Here is a 21,519-nt window from a genome sequence, read left to right as displayed (position 1 = left end):
CACAGTGTCTCCATCTTCTGATGGCTACTTCCAGCAGGATAACGCACCACGTCATAAAGCGTGAATCATTTCAGACTGGTTTCTTGAACATGACAATGAGTTCACTGTACTCAAATGGCCTCCCCAGTCACCAGAGCTCAATCCAATAGAGCACCTTTGGGATGTGGTGGAATGGGAGATTCACATCATGGATGTGCAGCCGACAAATCTGCAGCAACTGCGTGATGCTATCAAGTCAATATGGAGCAAAATCTCTGAGGAATATTTCCAGTACCTTGTTGAATCTATTTACTAATGAATTAAGGCAGTTCTGAAGGCAAAAGGGGGTCCAACCCGGTACCAGTAATGCGTACCTAATAAAGTGGCCGGTGGGTGTAGCTTGACAGTTTGATCAGTTGTTATTATTAATGCAATATTCAACTGTACTCAGTGTAACACTTGTACTATGGTAAAGATATCATTTTAATTAGTTGTTAGTTTCAATGCACTAATTAACATTCTCATAGCATGGTAAACGTGTTGTGTTGTGCTACCGGCTGATGCGGTGCGGTCCACAGCCTGTATGTCCATGAGTCCGGGCAGACTGGAGCGGACGGTGATGGCGTTTTCCCCCGTGTTTTTGTCTGCTCTGTGAATGCTGCGGCTCTGCCAGTCCGTCCAGTACATGTGAGAGCCCAGGACGGTCAGACCATACGGATGCTGGACAGGAGACACCAGAGTCCTGCGGTTCGAGCCGTTCAGGTCTGACGCTTCGATACGCTAACACAAAAACACACACACACACACTGCTTTATAACACTATAACAGCACAATTATCATGACATTTGTATTTATATTCTTAATAAAAGTTATGCTTAACAGAACAAATACATTCCTTTTACAGTATTTCCTATTTTATATGTAATTGGAGAACATTTGGCTGGAATAAAATAAAAGAAAAATGTAAAAACTGTAAAAACATCAATATTATTAGCCCGCTTAAGCAATTATTATTATTCTGATAGTCTACAGAACAAACCACTGTAATACAATGACTTGCCTAATTACCCTAACTTGCCTAATTATGCCCATATTATGTGCCGTCATCATGGCAAAGAGACAAGAAACCAGTGATTAAGAGTGTTACGGTTAGAAATCTGTTGAAAACAATCTGCTCTGTTAAACAGCACTTGGGAAATAGGATTTAGATTTCACAGGAGGTCATATACTGTAATTAGTCTCCATCAATATCATCTTGCTAATATATTTAGATAAAGAGTAAAAAATAAACAAGCAAACTTATTTATGTGCTATCTGTTATTGTGTGTTATAAAGATAACACCACTGCGAAAAAATCATCTTTTGGGCACACAGTGTTTCAGCCTTTATGATCTTATAAACATCAATAACTGCACCACACTTTTTATGCAAAGTATGAGCCTCTGAATAAATCTGAGCTCATTTTTAAACTCAAGTCTCACTTTAGAGTACAAAAAGAAAAGCCACACTTTAAGTAATGAAAGCCTGAGTTATCTGTAAACAAAATCCATGTGCCCTTCAGTGTCATTGTATTTACAATTGTTTTATTTTTACTAATATTTTTGGATTATATTACGTGTGTCATTTTATTTGTTGTAATTTCTTGTTAAAATTTTACTTTTATATTAATATTATCTCCACTGAGGGTTTGAGAGTAACTCAATTTCGATTCTCTGCATGTGCTGTACATGTGGTTGAATTGACAATAAAGCTGACTTTGACAAATTAATTCTTAATCTTTAAGAAATATCAATTAATTCATAAAAATATATCAAATATATATGTATTTTTATTTATTTATTTATTCATTTATATATATATATATAATACAATCATAAAGTAGACTATACAAGGCTAAAATCAGATTTATGGCAAAAATAGACATCATAAACTTGCTGTCTTTGTTGTAGAGAAAAACTGTGTATCTTTAAACTGATCGACTATCACACACACACATTTTTAAATAACTCCAAATACAAGACAATTCTTGTTTCTAGGAGACAATTCTAAAAATATTACACATGTTTGATTTCTGATGACTGAAGGGGCGCACTGTTATAAGCAAAATTATAAAAAAATAAGCAAAGAACTTAAATTAACCCAACTGATTTGCTCAAACTGGACATCATCAATTACAATCACCAATACGTTTTTAAATAACTGTAAAACAACATTTAAAATGCAACAAACTCACTTAGAAACACAATCCTTGTTTCTAGGAGGATTTTAAATATGTTCTAAAAATAGCTCATTCATTCATTTACTTATTTATGTATTCATTCATTCATTCGTTAATTTATTCATGTATTCATTCATTCATGTATTCATCCATTCATTCACTTATTTATTCATTCATTTATCCATGTATTCAATTATTCATTCACTTATTTATTTATTCAGTCATTCACTTAATTATTAATTCATTCATTCATTTATTCACTTAATCATTCATTCATTCATTCATTCATTCATTCATTCATTCATTCATTCATTCATTCATTCATGTATTCATGTATTCATTCATTCATGTATTCATTCATTCATTCATTTATTCATGTATTCATTCATTAATTCATTCACTTATTTATTCATGTATTCAATTATTCGTTCACTTATTTATTTATTCAGTCATTCACTTAATTATTAATTCATTCATTCATTCATTTATTCACTTAATCATTTATTCATTCATTTATTCATGTACTCATTCATTCATTTATTCATTCATGTATTCATTCATTCACTTATTTATTCATGTATTCAATTATTTATTCACTTATTTATTTATTCAGTCATTCATTTAATCATTTATTTATTCATTTATTTATTCATGTATTCATTCATTCATTCATTCATTCATTTATTCATTTATTCTCTTCATTTTTCATTATGTATTCAGAATTCATTATGTATTCAGTCATTTGTGTATTTTTTCATTTATTTATGTGTTCATTCATTCATTTATTCATTCATTCCTTCATTTATTCGTTCATTCATTTATTTGTTCATTTATTTATTCTCTTCATTTTTTCATTAATTCATGTATTCAGCCATTTGAGTATTTATACATTTATTTATGTGTTCATTCATTCATTCATTTATTTATTTATTTAATTATTCACGCACGCACACACGCGCTCACTCACTCACGTTTTAATGGCATATCAGCAGCATTGGCTGTACTTATCGCAAAACCTATACTAAATATACAACACATACCATACAATCTTATCAGTTTCTTAATAAACTTTTCCCTTCAAATATTTCCTGAACAAAAACATTCTCAAATACAATTTAGATATCAAAATAGTTAAAAATATCAAGCATGTTTGATCTCTGATGACTGAATGGACACTCAGTTATAAGCTAAAAAATAACTACAATAAATTACGTGCCCAGTATCTGAGGAACGGATTTTCTGCTAGTGTCGTTTCACCCAGAGTAACCCAGACTAACCTCAGTATGAGCATCAGCCCAGAGCAGCTGCGATCCTGCTTTATCCACAGCCAGTCCGTTCGGCCAACCCAGATTATTATTAATCAGAACCACACGATCCGACCCGTCCATACTGGAGCGTTCCAGCTTGGCATGTTCACCCCAGTCTGTCCAGTACATGTATCTGAAAACACAGCATTACACTAGTAAACATCACATACTGGGAATGTGCACCACTGCAAGAAGACCATCAAAGAAACACCACTCTAAAACAAAAAAGGCCAAATATTTAGGGCTATCAATCGATTAAAATATTTAATATTGATTAATCACATGACTGCCATGAGTTAACTCGTGCTTAACCGCACATTTAATCTGTTCTAAATATAGCTTAAATTAATATAAGGTTGCATTTTGAAACTGCATAACTACATCAGAGACATAATAAGAAACTGAAACAATAGCTGCGTCCCAAATCGCATACTTATGCACTATTCTACGCCATTTTGTAGTATAAATAGTGTAAGTAGTGCGTTCACACTGAAAACTCTAAAAAATGATAAGTGCACTTTAATTACCCGGATGATGCACTCATTCAGCCGGTAAAATGAAGTGTGTAATGATGGACACTTCACACACTCAACGGGGCGGAGCTATCGGGCGCACATGTTGGATTACGTTATTTATTTTTTTAACTGTGAAAGCAGTATTCTCCTAACAGAGTGATTATAGCGCCTCCCGATGGTGAATGCGGTTATACTCATGGCAGGTACTATTTGGTAGTTTGGTCACTTATTTCACTAATTTGGCAACCGTCAAACGTCATCTGGGAAACGGTTTGAATTTCCGCTTAGTAAAAACATTAGTGTGCCATTTGAGACAACACTACATCCATGTACTATGCTGTTGAGTGTGTAAGTGCATAAGTACATAGTGCGCCATTTCAGACGTAGCTATAATATTTCTTTATAGCAGTGGTGCTTAACCCTGTTCCTGGAGATCGACCTTCCTGTAAAGTTCAGCTCCAACCCTGATCAAACACCTGAACAGCACTTGATAATTACAGGCAGGTGTGTTTGATATGGGTTGCAACTGAAATCAGCAGGAAGGTCGATCTCCAGGAACAGGGTTGGTCAAGTCTGCTTTATAGGGATACATAATGAAAATTACCAAAAAAAAAATCTTCTGGGGATTTTACCACATATATTTTTGCTAATTGCATATGTATGCGTATGTATGTGTGTATGTGTGTGTGTGTGTGTGTGTGTGTGTGTGTGTGTGTGTGTATGTGTATGTGTATGTGTGTATATATATATATATATATATATACAGACACAAAAGCAGCGGCGGCTGCTGCTTTCACTTTAACCATTCTTTGAACATTATTAACCGTATTAAACGTTAACCATGTGCGTGTGATCATCCTTTTATTATCGCATGCAGAATGTTTTCTTTTTCTTACAGTTATTTTTATTAATATGGTTTATTAATATCATTCTTAACAATAACATTGCTTTAATATGAGACTAACTGGTGATCTGGGACCTTCAGAACAAGGTCACAACACACAAAAAAACATTATTAACGAGGAGGCGTGTGGACATAACACAACATCTAAATTTTTATTTAATTTTAAAGTCAAATTCATGTATATAAAAAGTTTTTTCCCAACAACAAAATTATGGCTAGTGAAAATGGTCTGTGGCTTTTAACGTTGGTGATCAATAAAGTTATTGTCAAGCCCTGTATACATATATATATATATATATATATATATATATATATATATATATATATATATATATATATATATATATATATATATATATATATATAAATTCCCAGACTGAATCTGTCCTGGAATCAATTGTTTGCAGTTTACAAAACGAACTGCTGTACCCCATCTCATGGTAGAGAGCGATGGCACGAGGGCTGTCCAGGTTCTGCCACACCAGCACTTTTCTCATGGAGCCGTTGAGATTAGCAACTTCAATGCGGTTTGTGCCGGTGTCTGTCCAGTAGATTTTCCTGCCCACTGAATCCACAGCCAGACCATCAGTGGTCATTAGACCTGAAACACAAGAGGAAAAACACTTCAAACCTGTCCAAAATTCAGTTCAAGTAATCCTGTATATTCTGCTTTTCACAGTAATTATTGTTCTGTTAAAGTATTGCTGTCAAGCATCTACACTGTTAACATGTAGTACACAAGTAGTAATACAGTATGTGGTTATCTGAGAAGTGTAGTGCAAGGACAGGAACTGAGAACCACTGATGTAACATGCACTTAATGCATGGCAAATAGGGGCGGCACGGTGGCTCAGCGGTTAGCACTGTCACCTCACAGTAAGAAGGTCGCTGGTTCGAGTCTCAGCTGGGTCAGTTGGCATTTCTGTGTGGAGTTTGCATGTTCTCCCCGTGTTGGTGTGGGTTTCCTCCTGGTGTGCTGTCCAAATACATGTGGTATGAGGGAACTGGGTAAAATAAATTGGCTGTAATGTATGTGTGTGAATGAGTGTGTATGGGTGTTAATGAGTATTGGGTTGCAGCTGGAAGGGCATCCGCTGCATACAACATATGGCAGAATAGTTGGCGGTTCATTCCGCTGTGGCGACCCCTGATGAATGAAGGGACTAAGCTGAAGGATAATGAATGAATGAATGGCAAATAGCTTTAATTTTAGACTTAATTTAATTCCATTAATGTTTCAGTTGAGATTAACAAAGACATTTTATGAACCGTTAATAAGCAACTGCTGAATATAGAATTTTTAATGCTATAAAATATTTGTTTAAAGCAACTACTACAAAAAAATACCTCAGCTGTTTAAAGTGTAAAGCACCTTTTTCATATACAAGAACTGTTTTAGATCTTCAGTGGTCATTAGACATGAAACACAGGAGGAAAAATACTGTAAATGGGTCAAGAATTCAATTCAAGTTAATATTTACAGTGATTTTCACACTTATTGTTTCATCAGAGTACAGTACAGTACAGCTGTCAAGCATATATATTGTTACTATGCAGTGAATATGTCGTAGTATGTAGTTATTCACTATTTTTGGATTGTTTTTCATATATTCTGTTTAAAGCTGGGCAATTTAGCACATTATCATCATATCAGGGCATTAAAGGCAAACAGTGACGCAGTTGTTTATATTAAATTTAATTTATATTAATGTTTAAGTTAAGATTTACAGGATATTTTTAACTGTCAATAAGCAAAGGGACTATTGCTATACTTAACTCTTTAAAGTATTTTTATATATACAAGAACTTTTAAAATAGAGGACTCTTAAATATCATGGTGAATTTTGCAAATAAAAATGTAATTAAATCTTGACAATAATCACAATTTTTAATCCGGGAACAGGACTCACTCACTCACTCACTCACTCACTCACTCATTCATTTTCTCTTCAGCTTAGTCGCTTTATTAATCAGGGGTCATCAGAGCGGAATGAACCGCCAACTTATCCAGCATATATTTTATGCAGCGGATGCCCTTCCAGCTGCAACCCATCACTGGGAAACATCCATACACACTCATTCACACACTCATACACTACAGCCAGTTTAGTTAATCTATTCCCCTATAGCGCATGTGTTTGGACTTTGGGGGAAACCAGAGCACCTGGTGAAAACCCACACCAACACAAGGAGAACATGCAAACTCCACACAGAAATGCTAACTGATCCAGCTGAAGCTTGAACCAGCGATCTTCTTGCTGTGAGACGATTGTGCTACCCACTGTGCCAACATGACGCAGGACATAGTCCCGGGAACAGGACTAATCCTATTTAATTTTGAAGTAGAGCAGTATGATTTGTAAGCATTTGTTTCATCTTTGTAACATGAAGTGTTTATATGAAAGTGTCTGGTGCATACGAAGAGGAAAACTTGTGTTTAATACAGGTGGTTTGTCAAGCCCACTCATCTCAAGCACAATGCACAAATGTTACATAATACTAACTGATAGAGATTAACTGATTACAATAATTAGGAATATAATGTGTGTATTGATCAAGAGTTTAAGACAGGATTGTGAGAGTGTTGATTTTTGTGTAATGGTTTCTTACCAGTTGAAATGATGTCCTCATGTTCTGTACCATTGATATTGGCTCTGCTGATTTTCTTTAACGTACTGTCCGACCAGTACACTTTACCTGCAGGAGCATTCAAAATGTCAATTATTCCCTAAATTAAAATAAATATAAAAGCATCTATAAGGTCAGTTTCTTCATACCTTCTATGGGATCCACTCCAACAGCAATGGTGTTCTTCATTGACGTATTGACAGCCAGAACGACATCAGCGAAGTACAGGATGTCCAGAGAAATCATCCTGATGTCTGTCCGCCGGGCGAAGACCAGGAAGCTGTTCATAGCTGTAAGATATGAGTGAATATTGAAGGATATCTCTCTTTTGTGTTAAAGCAACAGTTCAAATTAATTCCTTCTGTCATCTATAACTCTGTCTGCAGTTGAACTCTAGCCTAATCTAGACCATCTGGTATTAAAAGCTAGCCTAGAGCGCCATCTGCTGTTAGAACTAGCCTATAGTGCTGTCTGCTTTTAAAAAGTTGCCTATTTACACTAGCCTAGAGCGCTATCTACTGATAAACACTAGCCTAGAGCTTCATCTGATGTTAAAAACTAGCCTATACTGCTGTCTGCTTAAAAAACTAGCCTATAATGTCTATAAAAACTAGCCTAGAGCGTCATCTGCTGCTAAAAACTAGTCTAGAGTGCCATCTGCTGTTAAAACTAGCCTAGAGCGGCATCTGCGGTTAAAAACTAGAATATAATGCCGATAAAAACTAGCCGAGAGCGCTGTCTGCTGTTAAAAACTAGCCTAGAGGGCTATCTGCTGCTAAACACTAGCCTGGAGCTTCATCTGGTGTTAAAAACTAGCCTATACTGCTGTCTGCTTATAAAAACTAGCCTATAATGCCTATAAACACTAGCCTAGAGCACCATCTGCTGCTAAAAACTAGTTTAGAGTGCCCTCTGCTGTTAAAACTAGCCTATAGTGCTGTCTGCTTTTAAAAAGTTGCCTATTAACACTAGTCTAGAGCGCCATCTACTGTTATACACTAGCCTAGAGCGCCATCTGCTGCTAAACACTAGCCTAGAGCTTCGTCTGGTGTTGTAAACTATCCTATACTGCTGTCTGCTTATGAAAACTAGCCTATAATGCCTATTAACACTAGCATAGAGTGCCATATGCTACTAAAAACTAGTCTAGAGTGCCATTTGCTGTTAAAACTAGCCTAGAGCGGCATCTGTGGGTAAAAACTAGCCTATAACGCCTATAAAAACTAGCCTAGAGCGCCATCTGCTGCTAAACACTAGCCTAGAGCTTCGTCTGGTGTTAAAAACTAGCCTATACTGCTGTCTGCTTATAAAAACTAGCCTATAATGCCTATAAACACTAGCCTAGAGCGACATCTGCTGCTAAAAACTAGTCTAGAGTGCCATCTGCTGTTAAAACTAGCCTAGAGCGGCATCTGCGGTTAAAAACTAGCCTATAATGCCAATAAAAACTAGCTGAGAGCGCTGTTTGCTGTTAAAAACTAGCCTAGAGGGCTATCTGCTGCTAAACACTAGCCTGGAGCTTCATCTGGTGTTAAAAACTAGCCTATACTGCTGTTTGCTTATAAAAACTAGCCTATAATGCCTATAAACACTAGCCTACAGCACCATCTGCTGCTAAAAACTAGTCTAGAGTGCCATCAGCTGTTCTAACTAGCCTAAAGCGGCATCTGCTGTTAAAAACTAGCCTATAAAGCCTATAAAAATTAGCCGAGAACGCCGTCTGCTGTTAAAAACTAGCCTAGAGCGCCATCTGCTGCTAAACACTAGCCTAGAGCTTCGTCTGGTGTTAAAAACTAGCCTATACTGCTGTTTTCTTATAAAAACTAGCCTATAATGCCTATAAATACTAGCCTAGAGCGCAATCTGCTGTTAAAAACTAGCCTAGAGCGTCATCTGGTGTTAGAAACTAGCCTATACTGCTGTCTGCTTATAGAAACTAGCCTATAATGCCTATAAACACTACCCTAGAGCTCCATCTGCTGCTAAAAACTAGTCTAGAGTGCCATCTGCTGTTAAAACTAGCCTAGAGCGGCATCTGCAGTTAAAAACTAGCCTATAATGCCTTATAAAAACTAGCCGAGAGCGCCTTCTGCTGTTAAAAACTAGCCTAGAGCGCCATCTGCTGCTAAAAACTAGTCTAGAGTGCCATCTGCTGTTAAAACTAGCCTAGAGCGGCATCTGCAGTTAATAACTAGCCTATAATGTCTATAAAAACTAGCAGAGAGTGCCGTCTGCTGCTAAACACTAGCCTAAAGCACCACCTGCTGTTAAATATTGTAAATATAGTCCCACTAACAGTTGTCTAAAGCATTTTGGCTTGATATATTGATTAAATATACAGTGTATAATGACGTATACGAAGCTTCATCCCGCTCTATTTATAACTGGTTAAAATCAATAGTAATTCTTGAGTTTACATGTGATGTTTTGTTGATTGTGATGAAATGTATTTGTGTTTTTGAGAGTGAATTATACTGTTCAAAATAAACGAATCAAATCAAAAATACATTAAATAAATGTATAATTTCTGAAATGTTGAAAGTGTCTGAATAATTTGTCTGTGAGTTAAGCAGACAGACAGAAATCCCCAACTTAACTCTGCTTCTCTTTTCAGTTACAGTGAGTCTGAACTTCATCATCTCCGCTGACTCTTCACGGTGACCCCTAAACCCCAGAGGCGTGTCAAAATGAGCCTCGGATTTCAAAGATGCAACAAAAACCCACTTTCTGTCAAGCTGGAATCCCGAGAGCTAAAACCCCCTGCGGCCGCTTCATTATATTTCAGCTCAGAGTTCAGTAGAGTTAGGGCCACTGAGTGACGACTTTCTGCTGGCCTCTCAGATATCAGAGACACGTACGGCAGTAGGTTTACATATATATCTCGCACATGACCTGCGGATTAATAACTTTACTTGAAAGTTTAATTCAACATTTGTAATGAACGCAGAGAGATCACCTCTCGTGTCATTCAGATCACATGTTTGAAAGCATTTTGGTTTCCTGTAAAATATAGACCTTTTTCTTAGAACTCAAAATTACCCATCATGCTTTGCGTGTATGCGCAAGGAGAATGCTAAGAACTTCCGCTCGTCAGCTGATGCGTGTAAACAGTCACATTTGGACAGCTTTGAAACGATAGTTTTAATCTATTTTGCCTGCTTTTATCATCTTTGAACTAATACTGTTGTCGATCAGCGCCACCTCCTGGACTGAATACTTAAAGTGACATTTTGAAATGACAGAAAAACACAAACCGTGGTAAATACAACACACTAAATGAAACATAAGCAGCTCGCGATTAGAATGAACAGCAAATCAGCCAGCAGAGTATCAGTAACAGACTTTTATTGGTCATTTTTGTAAATTGCACGACTTACATACCTGTTAAGTTTCATGCCAGTAATCTGGTTTGCTCTATAATGCAGTGAAGTATTGCGTGTGTGTGTGTGTGTGTGTGTGTGTGTGTGTGTGTGTGTATAGAAGAGCCGCTAAGCTAACAGCTGACAGGCCGGGGAAACACACACTGTATTTCTGACGGCAGACACGTAAACTAGGAGAACGTTTTTCTCTCGTGCTTAAACCACATCTGACAGATTATAACGGCTTTAACACACACCTTTCTAAGTTGTGTGTCACAAAAACACTCCGTAATCCACCCAAAACGCTATTGAAACCCATTTTCGGAGCACAAACTACCTATTGTAAACGCTGTAAACAGAAGTTCTAACCATTCCACCGGAAGACACTGCTCGCTACAGCGCCCTCCATGCAGCAGCCAAGAAAAAGGTCTATAGTGAAGATGGAAGAAGTTGTGGAGGCACCTAAATGCTTTCTTAGGTTATTAAAGGTGTTTTCTGCCACTACTTGTTTAGCCTGCATCAAAGCATTCAGTGTAAAGCTGCACAATTAAATATTAAAAGATCGGGATCTCAGTTGAAACCCCTTAAATTATAAATAATGATGATTTGCATATGTTTATTAATCCTTCGATTTATAAAGAGACACTTTTCAGTAAGTTCTGAAGTTACAAACAACCAAATAACACAGAAATACTGGAAGAACGGTTTATAGTTTAAATAAAACCACTGATGTTTATGGTAAAGATCAAAATCACTGTTTAATGCAGGGATGTCAAACACAATTCCTGGAGTGAACAGTTTAGTTCCAGCCGTGCTTCAACACACTTCCCTTTAGGTTTCAAACAAGACTGAAAGACTTCATTAGTTTGATCAGGTGTGTTTAGTTAGGGTTACATTATGTAACCAGTAGGTGGCGACAACCAACCATCAAAAATGTGTCACTGAATATTCTTCAGAAGTGATGCATCTAGTAATGAAACACAAATTACTGAATCATTCATTGAAAATGAGCTAAAAGATAAATGTGTTGTTGCACAACGTTAGATTTACACATTTAGCATTATCAGAAACAGTTGATCATTTTACACATTATTTAATATTTTACTTTATTTTTATTTAGTTGTTAATTTCTTGATTTTTATTTTTATTATATAATAAATGCAATAATTAATGTAATAAACGTAATGCAATGCAATGATTAATAAATGTAATGCAATAATTAATGTAATAAATGTAAAGCAATAATTAATGTAATAAATGTAAAGCAATAATTAATGTAATAAATGTAATGCAGTAATTAATAAATGTAAATCAATAATTAATGTAATAAATGTAATGCAATATTGTAATAAATGTAATGCAATAATGAATAAATGTAATGCAATAATTAATAAATGTAATGCAATAATTAATGTAATAAATGTAATGCAATAATGAATAAATGTAATGCAATAATTAATAAATGTAATGCAATAATTAATGTAATAAATGTAATGCAATAATTAATAAATGTAATGCAATAATTAATAAATGTAATGCAATAATTAATGTAATAAATGTAATGCAATAATTAATAAATGTAATGCAATAATTAATAAATGTAATGCAATAATTAATGTAATAAATGTAATGCAATAATTAATAAATGTAATGCAATAATTAATGTAATAAATGTAATGCAATAATTAATAAATGTAATGCAATAATTAATAAATGTAATGCAATAATTAATAAATGTAATGCAATAATTATACGATCGTGTGATACAAATCGTAAGCTTTGTGATCTGTTATACCACTAATATAAATGAGCAATATCACATGAGTAGCATTGAGATGTGGCTGTAAATCGGCACAGGTTGGAGGCGTGCTTTGGTTCAAGGCTGCAGGCCTTAGTGTCCCACCAGTGATGATATACAGCCATGTCGCACAGCTACTCGTGTGATATTGCGTTTATACAACAGTTTGACGGCATAAACGTATATATAACTAATAAAATCAAGCACGGAGAGTCAAAAATCCTTTTGTATGAGGAACTACTTCCTTCCGCCATTCATTCACATCTGCAGCTGATGTCAGAACAGCAGAAACCGTTGCTCATTCACCAACGTCACTTTAGAGCTAGTGTTTGAATGATTCTCTAGCGTAATGTCTAAAGTGATGACAAAACAGCTGATTTTGCTCACATTTTAAGATTATAACGCTGAACAGAATGAAATGCCATCAGTCTACAGAGATTTCCCAGTATTTCTCTGTTGCAATCGAGAGATCACAATAATTAACCACGAAAAAAACCAAAGTAAAGCAAACACTACCAGATTACTGTGGTATAAATACAGCACAACAACATACAAAAGAGAGAGATCGACTTAGAATATCACTTAAGGGTTTTATAATGATTTGTTCAGCTGTTGATTTAAATTTATGCTAATAAATTCAGTTTTTGTCCCATAAGGTCTGCAATCTCTGCCGCCATCTTGTGGCGGAACCTCAATCGTCTTTGCTCTGCTCAGTATAACAAGCAAATGAATGCCGATGTGCTGAATATCCAAAAATATTAATATTTATACATTCTCACCTAAAAAAGCCTCAAAAGTACATGATGTTGTCCAACAGCTGCAATATTTGTCAAACTGTAGTGAGTTTATCGACCTGCTGTCACTCTATGTAGGCAGAGTAACACACAAGGGTGAGGAGGCTGTACTAGTGCTGATATTGCAGAATATCGTACGGCTATCAGCCAATCAGAATCGAGAACCAGACAGAACTGTTGTATAAATCTAGATCTTAATATGCTGTGTTGATTACCGTGCGCGCAGGTCTTCCCATCCGCCTGCAGGTTGATGCCGGTGGGACAGGCGCAGCTCCAGGATTTAGGAGCCGGAGCCAGAAGGCAGAGGTGACTGCAGCCGCCATTATTCACCAAACACCCAGTCTGGACTTTAGACAGAAAGCAGAAAAAAAGAAATGTGTAAGAGATGCCCGTCAGGCCTGTGGGTGTCTCATAATGCAGGAATGAAGATCAGTTTCCTCTGGCTTTAATCCGCTGGCTGAAAACTGAAGATATGGGATACTGCAGAGGCTCACATTCCTCCTCAGCTCAGGTCTGCTGGGTAAACGTGTGCGTTTCAGTTTGTCAACGGGAACATGAGGAAGAATACAGATGCTTGCTTCAACTGCATTTAATACATTTAAACTAAATTAGTGCATTAATTTAATTTGACATCCTGAAAATACATCTTAAATAAATAAAAAGTTCTGTATTTACAGCCCTCAATAGTCCCTACATTAAAATAATAACATTGATAGCTCTTAAAAATAGCATTAGTGTTTTGTTTTGTTTTTAATATGCATATATTTAAATGAGAAGTGAATTATTTGAGTTTTATTTGAAGCTCTAATGCTGCGTTCACACCAGACGTGGATGAAGTGCCAAGCTCGAGTGATTTACATGTTAAGTCAATGCAAAGACGCGAATAGACATCCTGCGGTGCGATTTTTGCGCGAATGAAATGGCGTGAATGACGTGATCTGCGCGAATGAGGCAGCGCGAATTGAGAGTTTTGCGCATTTGAGTTGATAAATCGAGTTGGAAAATCTGAACTTCAGCAGACAAACACGCCACGTTAACCAATCATGAGCTTTCTCTTGTAGGGGAGTGATTATGACGTAGAGCAGAGGTCTCAAACTGACGGCCCGCGGGCCATTTGCGCCCCCCTCTTCCTCCCTCAAGCTCACAACTAACATCAAAAACATAACGAGATTCGGCCCAACAATACATATAATTTAAATCACTATCATTGTTGTGCAGTCGCATATAGCCATGTGTGGTTTTGATCCCCCACCTACTGGACATTTAAAGTACTGCACTATATATTTGGGTTACTTTCGGTTTCTCTCAGAATCCATTATTTCTGGGGCTGATTTAAACGTTGAAATATATGCCCGTAATTCCTCTATTTTTACTAAAGCTCTATTTTTGTAAATATTCAAAGGTCGTTTAATATTCAAAGGTCATTTAATATTCAAAGGTCATTTAATTATAATCAGTTTTGTACCGCCTGTATTTTGTTGTACAGGCACCTCTTCATGGCTTACACATTATGCTGGTGGTGTAAATATGATCACTTTGCAACTTTGCATTTAGCAACAAAGCTAGAGTCACCGGGCAGACAGAAGCCCTGCCCATGACGCGAATACATGTCTATTGTGAAGAGAATTTGATTCGCGAATGAAGAGCGTAAACTCAAAATGTTCACGTGTCTATTTACACACGAATATCACGATTTATTTATGCGTGCCATGTCTGGTGTGAACACAGCATTCAAGAAACGAATAAAAACACCTCTCAAAGCTCCCTACATTAAAATAATTTAAAATTAGTAAAAAAAAAATGCTAAAATGAAAGAATATATATACATTTTAATTATAACCACATTTAAATAATACTCTAACAACAGCTGTCTGGCCATCTTTGACCTATAAACAAAAACCCTCCGTTATAATGCTTTACCTTTGGTTCTGTGATTGTGGAACATGTGAATGTCCATCAGGTTCTCAAGGTTTTCCGCCAGTGTTTTTCGATCTAAACCTGTGAGTTTGTCCGCACTTTGGATGCTCTTGGATTGCCAGTCGGTCCAGTAAATTCTGTCTTCATGAAGAGTCAAGCCGAATGGATGAGGCAACTGACTGCCAATCAACACCTCCAACAGAAAACACACTGTTATTACAGAACAAACTCTCATTGGTCACACTTTTTAATAAGGTTTCGTTAGTTATTTACTAACATGAACTAATAATGAACAACACTTGTACAGCATTTATTTATCATAGTTAATAATTTACTAATTAAAGTTTGTTATCATTAGTTAATGCAATCATGTTTACCTGTCTGCCTGACCCATCAAAGTTGCCGTACTCAATGGTTTTAATGCTGGCGTCGGCCCAGTACAGTCTCTCAGTGCTGTAGTCGATGGCCAGCCCATTAGGCCAGGTCAGGTTAGAGGAGATGATGACTGTACGGTTCCACGCGTCCATTCCTGCACGCTCGATTTTCGGATTCGCACCCCAGTCTGTCCAGTACATGAATCTGTGGACGTGCAAAAACATTTTTATTTCATTATTATTTTCAATATACATTTCATTAGTGAACTCATACAATAAGTCATGCATTATATTTTCAGCGCATTCAAATATAGGATTTTCAATAGCATTTTCATTCAATAGCATGGACATTTTGGAGAAACACTTAAATATATTTTGGGGAGATAAAACCCATACAGTTTTGAATGAGGCTTTATGATTTCATGTAAACACAGCTTCAGCTAATAGCACCGCAATATGATAACAAATACAAAACCCTCTATTTATATGTGCATTAAAATATGTAGACTTCAACATTTTCAAGATTCACTTCGCTTGACAATGTCAAATTTCTCCCCAAAATGTCAATGATTATAAAAAACTTATATTTGAATGCATGAAAACTATTCTGCACCTTATAACTTATGATCTCACCAAAGAAATGAAGAGATATATTACAGTATCTATCTTCTGTTACACCTGTTTGAAGTATAATGCACCACAAACATTTCACTGCATTTCAACTTTGCATTCATTTATGACAATAAATAATGTGTTATGACACAAATGGTGTGATTTCTTAGTTCATTTATATTACATTAAACTAAAAGTAGATGAAACTTACTTAAACATCAAAATATTTACACAAATTAAGCCTACGATTGTTGTTAAATTCTACAAAATGTTGATTAAAAATGCAATTAATGATTAGAAACTCCTTTAGAAAAATAATTCATTCAGAAGCTTTTATAATTAATGCACTTCAATAATATTAACAATAATATTATGCTTTACATGATATTATATATGCATTATTTATGCTTTACAATAATATATTTGTGCATATATATTAGATTAGTCAGTACTGAAGCCAAAACCGCAACTAATCTAACAACAAAAAACCTTAAGATCACAGTCCAGAAATGAGTAGATTTAAATTAATATGTTGAGGGAAATATTAAATAACATTTTAATAAACAGGAAAAATAATCAAGAGAAACAGTGCAGCTATTGTAAATAAAAATGTGTCAAGACTTCTGGTCTCATTCACTGCCATTCATTTTTAGCAGAATAAAACAACTCATGCTCCTTAATGTTTTGTTTATTTAATTATGTAATTATGTTTTAATATGTTTGAATTTCAATTGACAAGCAGCAAATTAATCAATTGACATGGGGAAAAATAGACTAATAGACAAACTGTGGAATAAAGTGACAAGTAAAAAGCTAAATTTTATATGAAAACAAAAATCCACAAGATTCTGAGACGTTGAAAATAAGAAATTCCCTGATTTTCACTGTCTGCAATGGACCTTGGAAATCAACCTTTCACCGGAGGTTTATCGATGGCTAAATAAAAACACTTGCCGTGCATATAAAGCCCATTCTGGAATGAGTCTTATGTATTGATGGAGGGCAGCAATACATACTGAGATGTTATTAACTCACCCTCCTATGGGATCAACAACAATGTCCCGCGGACGATCCAGATTCTCCCAGATCAGAACCGTCCTCATGCTGCCATCTGTGTTTGAAACCTCAATGCGATCTGTGCCTGAATAAAACAGGACAAAATCTATATATCAACCTGTTATTATAAATAAAGTTTCAGTTAATAATAAGGACGGTCAATGTAGAATGGAGAATATAGTTGATCAAACGCAACAGCTCAGAACTCACAGGATTTGGGGAGCCAATGCAAAGTATAGTCAGACGTTATTTTAAAATAATTGGTAATAATTTAGTACTAGGACCAATTCTTACTATCAGCAAGTTTTCTATTATCTGCCTATTACGAAGATATCATCTGTTTATTAGTACTTATAAAGTACATATTCTGCATCCCAAATCTGATAGCCCCACCCCTATATGACCAACAGCTAAATTACTGATAGTCATGCCCTACATGACTTATAGCTCCGCCCTAAAGTACTGATAGTCATGCCCTACATGACTTATAGCTCCGCCCTAAAGTACTGATAGTCATGCCCTACATGACTTATAGCTCCGCCCTAAAGTACTGATAGTCATGCCCTACATGACTTATAGCTCCGCCCTAAAGTACTGATAGTCATGCCCTACATGACTTATAGCTCCGCCCTAAAGTACTGATAGTCATGCCCTACATGACTTATAGCTCCGCCCTAAAGTACTGATAGTCATGCCCTACATGACTTATAGCTCCGCCCTAAAGTACTGATAGTCTCACCCAATGTGACCTAAAGCTCTGCCCTAAAGTAAAGATAGTCCCACCCTATATAACTTATAGCTCCGCCCTAAAGTACTGATAGTCTCACCCAATGTGACTTAAAGCTCTGCCCTAAAGTAAAGATAGTCCCACCCTATATAACTTATAGCTCCGCCCTAAAGTACTGATAGTCTCACCCAATGTGACTTATAGCTCTGCCCTAAATTAATGATAGTCCCACCCTATATAACTTATAGCTCTGCCCTAAAGTACTGATAGTCCTGCACTGATGTAAAGCCACGCCCTAAAGTACTGATAGCCCTGCCCTAAAGGAATGATAGTCCTGCCCACTATGACTTATAGCTCCACCCAATATGACTTATAGCTCTGCCCTATGACTTATAGCTCCGCCCTAAAGTACTGATAGTCATGCCCTACATGACTTATAGCTCCGCCCTAAAGTACTGATGGTCTCACCCAATGTGACTTATAGCTCTGCCCTAAAGTAATGATAGTCCTACCCTATATAACTTATAGCTCCGCCCTAAAGTACTGATAGTCCTGCACTGATGTATAGCCATGCCCATAAAATACTGATAGCCCTGCCCTAAAGGAATCATAGTCCTGCCCACTGTGACTTATAGCTCTGCCCTATGACTTATAGCTCCGCCCTAGAGTACTGATAGTCTCACCCAATGTGACTTATAGCTCTGCCCTAAAGTACTGATAGTCCCACCCCATATAACTTACAGCTCCGCCCTAAAATACTGATAGCCCTGCCCTAAAGGAATGATAGTCCTGCCCACTATGACTTATAGCTCTGCCCTATGACTTACAGCTCTGCCCTATGACTTATAGCTCTGCCCTATGACTTATAGCTCCGCCCTAAAGTACTGATAGTCCCAGCCTATATAACTTATAGCTCTGGCCTATGACTTATAGCTCCGCCCTAAAGTACTGATAGTCCCAGCCTATATAACTTATAGCTCTGGCCTATATGTTTTATAACTCCACCCTAAAGTACTGATAGTACTGCCCTAAAATACAGATATCTCGGCCTTAAAGTCTAGATAGCCCCACACTATGATTTATAACTCCTCCCTAAATTACTGATAGCTCTGCCCTAAAGTACAGATAGCCTCACCCTAAAGCCATACCATGTGACCAGAAGGGAAAAAGTCATTTCAAGAGGTGGGGGAAGAGAGAAAGTTATGATTTTTGATTAAAGATTATGAGGGAAGATGCATTTTTACAAAACAATGACGTGCACAGATGCATTCTTTATAATAAGCATACTATATAAATATAAAAATAAGAAGAGTCAATTCTGACAGCAGCAACAACGGACGGACCTGAAGGTTAATATTACAAGAAAACAAGATGAGCACCTGCATCAGTCCAGTAGAGTTTGTGTGTGAGCCAGTCGATGGCCAGACCTGCGGGACTCTCCAGACTGGTGTCCACCACAACCTGCAGGAACATCAATAACATCTGTCACACAAAATACAGCACTGGATATACTAACAGTGTCAGCAAACATACATGAGGATACAGAGACAAAAATATCAGCCCTGATGAGAAATGTTCAGTCTCTAAATATTTCCCAAGTGCTGATGAATTTTTCAACACATTTTTAAACATAATAGTTTTAATAACTCATTTCTTTCTTTCTTTGCCATGATGAAAGTATATACTATTATACTAGTTATTATTGAAGATACTAGTATTCAGCTTAATGTGACATTTAAAGGCTTAACTATGTTAATTAGGCAAGCCATTGGACAACAGCTGTATTTTTTCTGTGGCCAAAAAAATATTAAGGGGCTAATAATATTGATCTTAAAAATTGTTTTACAAAAATTAAACAGCTTTAAGTCCAGCTAAACTAAAAGAAAAAATGCTGTGACAATGTCCTTACTCAGTCAAACATCACTGAAAAATAATTGAAATTTCACAGGAGGGCGAATGATAATTTTGCCTTTAACTGTACATTAGTATATTTGTTGTTGCTGTTTGGCAGACTCCCCTCTAGGGGTCAGTGTTTCCCACGCTTCTCTCCATTGCATTCAACACATGTGGTTTCCAAAATCTACATATAGAGGACTTTAAAAAAATAAACCAAATACACACCAAAGTGCTGTACAAATCACAGAAATAAAAGGAACAGACGCACATACAATATGATCAAATATAGATAAACGTAATATAAGAATCATATCATTTGAAACACTGTAGGCTGCTGCAAAGGCCTTATCTTATAAGGCCAAATGAGCCTTAATTAGACAAACAACACCAGCTGTAGCCAGACAGAGACAATATGAACCAAATGGGTTAAAGATAATTCTAAGAATGTTTTGCAAAAATTCCCATCATCATGTTAATTAACTATTTTGAAGAAAAAAAAAATCATTTTTTTAGTCAAAATCATTGTTGTAGTAGTAGTACAACAACTACTACTACAACTACACAAACTACTGCTACTACTACTACTACTACTACAACAACTACACAACCTGCTACTACTACTACACAAACATCTACTACTACAACTACACAAACTGCTACTACTACTACTACTACACAAACTTATACTACTACTACACAAACTACTGCTACTACTACTACTACTACAAAAACAATAACTACTACTACTACTATTACTACTACTAAAAAACAACAACTACTACAACTACTATTAATAATACTACTACTACAACTACAAAAACAACAACAACTACTACTACTATTACTACTACTAAAAAACAACTACTACAACTACTATTACTAATACTACAACTACAAAAACAACAACTACTACTACTATTACTACTACTAAAAAACAACAACTACTACAACTACTATTACTAATACTACAACTACAAAAACAACAACTACAACTACTATTACTAATACTAAAAAACAACAACTACTACAACTACTATTACTAATACTACAAAAACAACAACTACTACTACTACTATTATTACTACTACTAAAAAACAACTACTACTACAACTACTATTACTAATACTACTACTAAAACAACCACAACTACTACTACAACTATTACTACTATCACTACTACTACAACTACAAAAACAACTACTACTATTACTAATACTACTACTAAAAAAACAACTACTACTAAAACTACTATTACTAATACTACTACTAAAAAAACAACTACTACTAAAACTACTATTACTAATACTACTACTAAAAAACAACAACTACTACTACAACTACTACTAAAAAAATAACTACTACTACAACTACTATTACTAATACTACTACTAAAACAACAACTACTACTACAACTACTATTACTAATACTACTACT

The 21,519-nt window shown here is 35.8% G+C and overlaps 1 protein-coding gene across 3 annotated transcripts in view; it reads right to left on the bottom strand.

Moving 5' to 3' along the window:
* Window positions 1-21,519, bottom strand: part of lrp4 (low density lipoprotein receptor-related protein 4) — a 165,469-nt gene that overhangs the window by 21,043 nt on the left and 122,907 nt on the right. For all 3 annotated transcript variants that reach the window (XM_056462455.1, XM_056462456.1, XM_056462457.1), the window contains exons 18-27: window positions 19,568-19,649; window positions 17,441-17,546; window positions 15,797-15,998; window positions 15,423-15,612; window positions 13,718-13,849; window positions 7,701-7,841; window positions 7,534-7,620; window positions 5,353-5,524; window positions 3,475-3,637; window positions 534-759 (exon numbers count right to left, since the gene is read on the bottom strand). In XM_056462455.1, the coding sequence (XP_056318430.1) occupies window positions 534-759; window positions 3,475-3,637; window positions 5,353-5,524; window positions 7,534-7,620; window positions 7,701-7,841; window positions 13,718-13,849; window positions 15,423-15,612; window positions 15,797-15,998; window positions 17,441-17,546; window positions 19,568-19,649 (1,501 nt within the window). The remainder of the gene's footprint in view (window positions 1-533; window positions 760-3,474; window positions 3,638-5,352; window positions 5,525-7,533; window positions 7,621-7,700; window positions 7,842-13,717; window positions 13,850-15,422; window positions 15,613-15,796; window positions 15,999-17,440; window positions 17,547-19,567; window positions 19,650-21,519) is intronic.

This window comes from Danio aesculapii, chromosome 7 (genome assembly GCF_903798145.1).
Source record: "Danio aesculapii chromosome 7, fDanAes4.1, whole genome shotgun sequence".
NCBI classification, from domain to species: Eukaryota; Metazoa; Chordata; class Actinopteri; order Cypriniformes; family Danionidae; genus Danio; species Danio aesculapii.
This window is presented reverse-complemented; position numbering and strand designations above follow the sequence as displayed.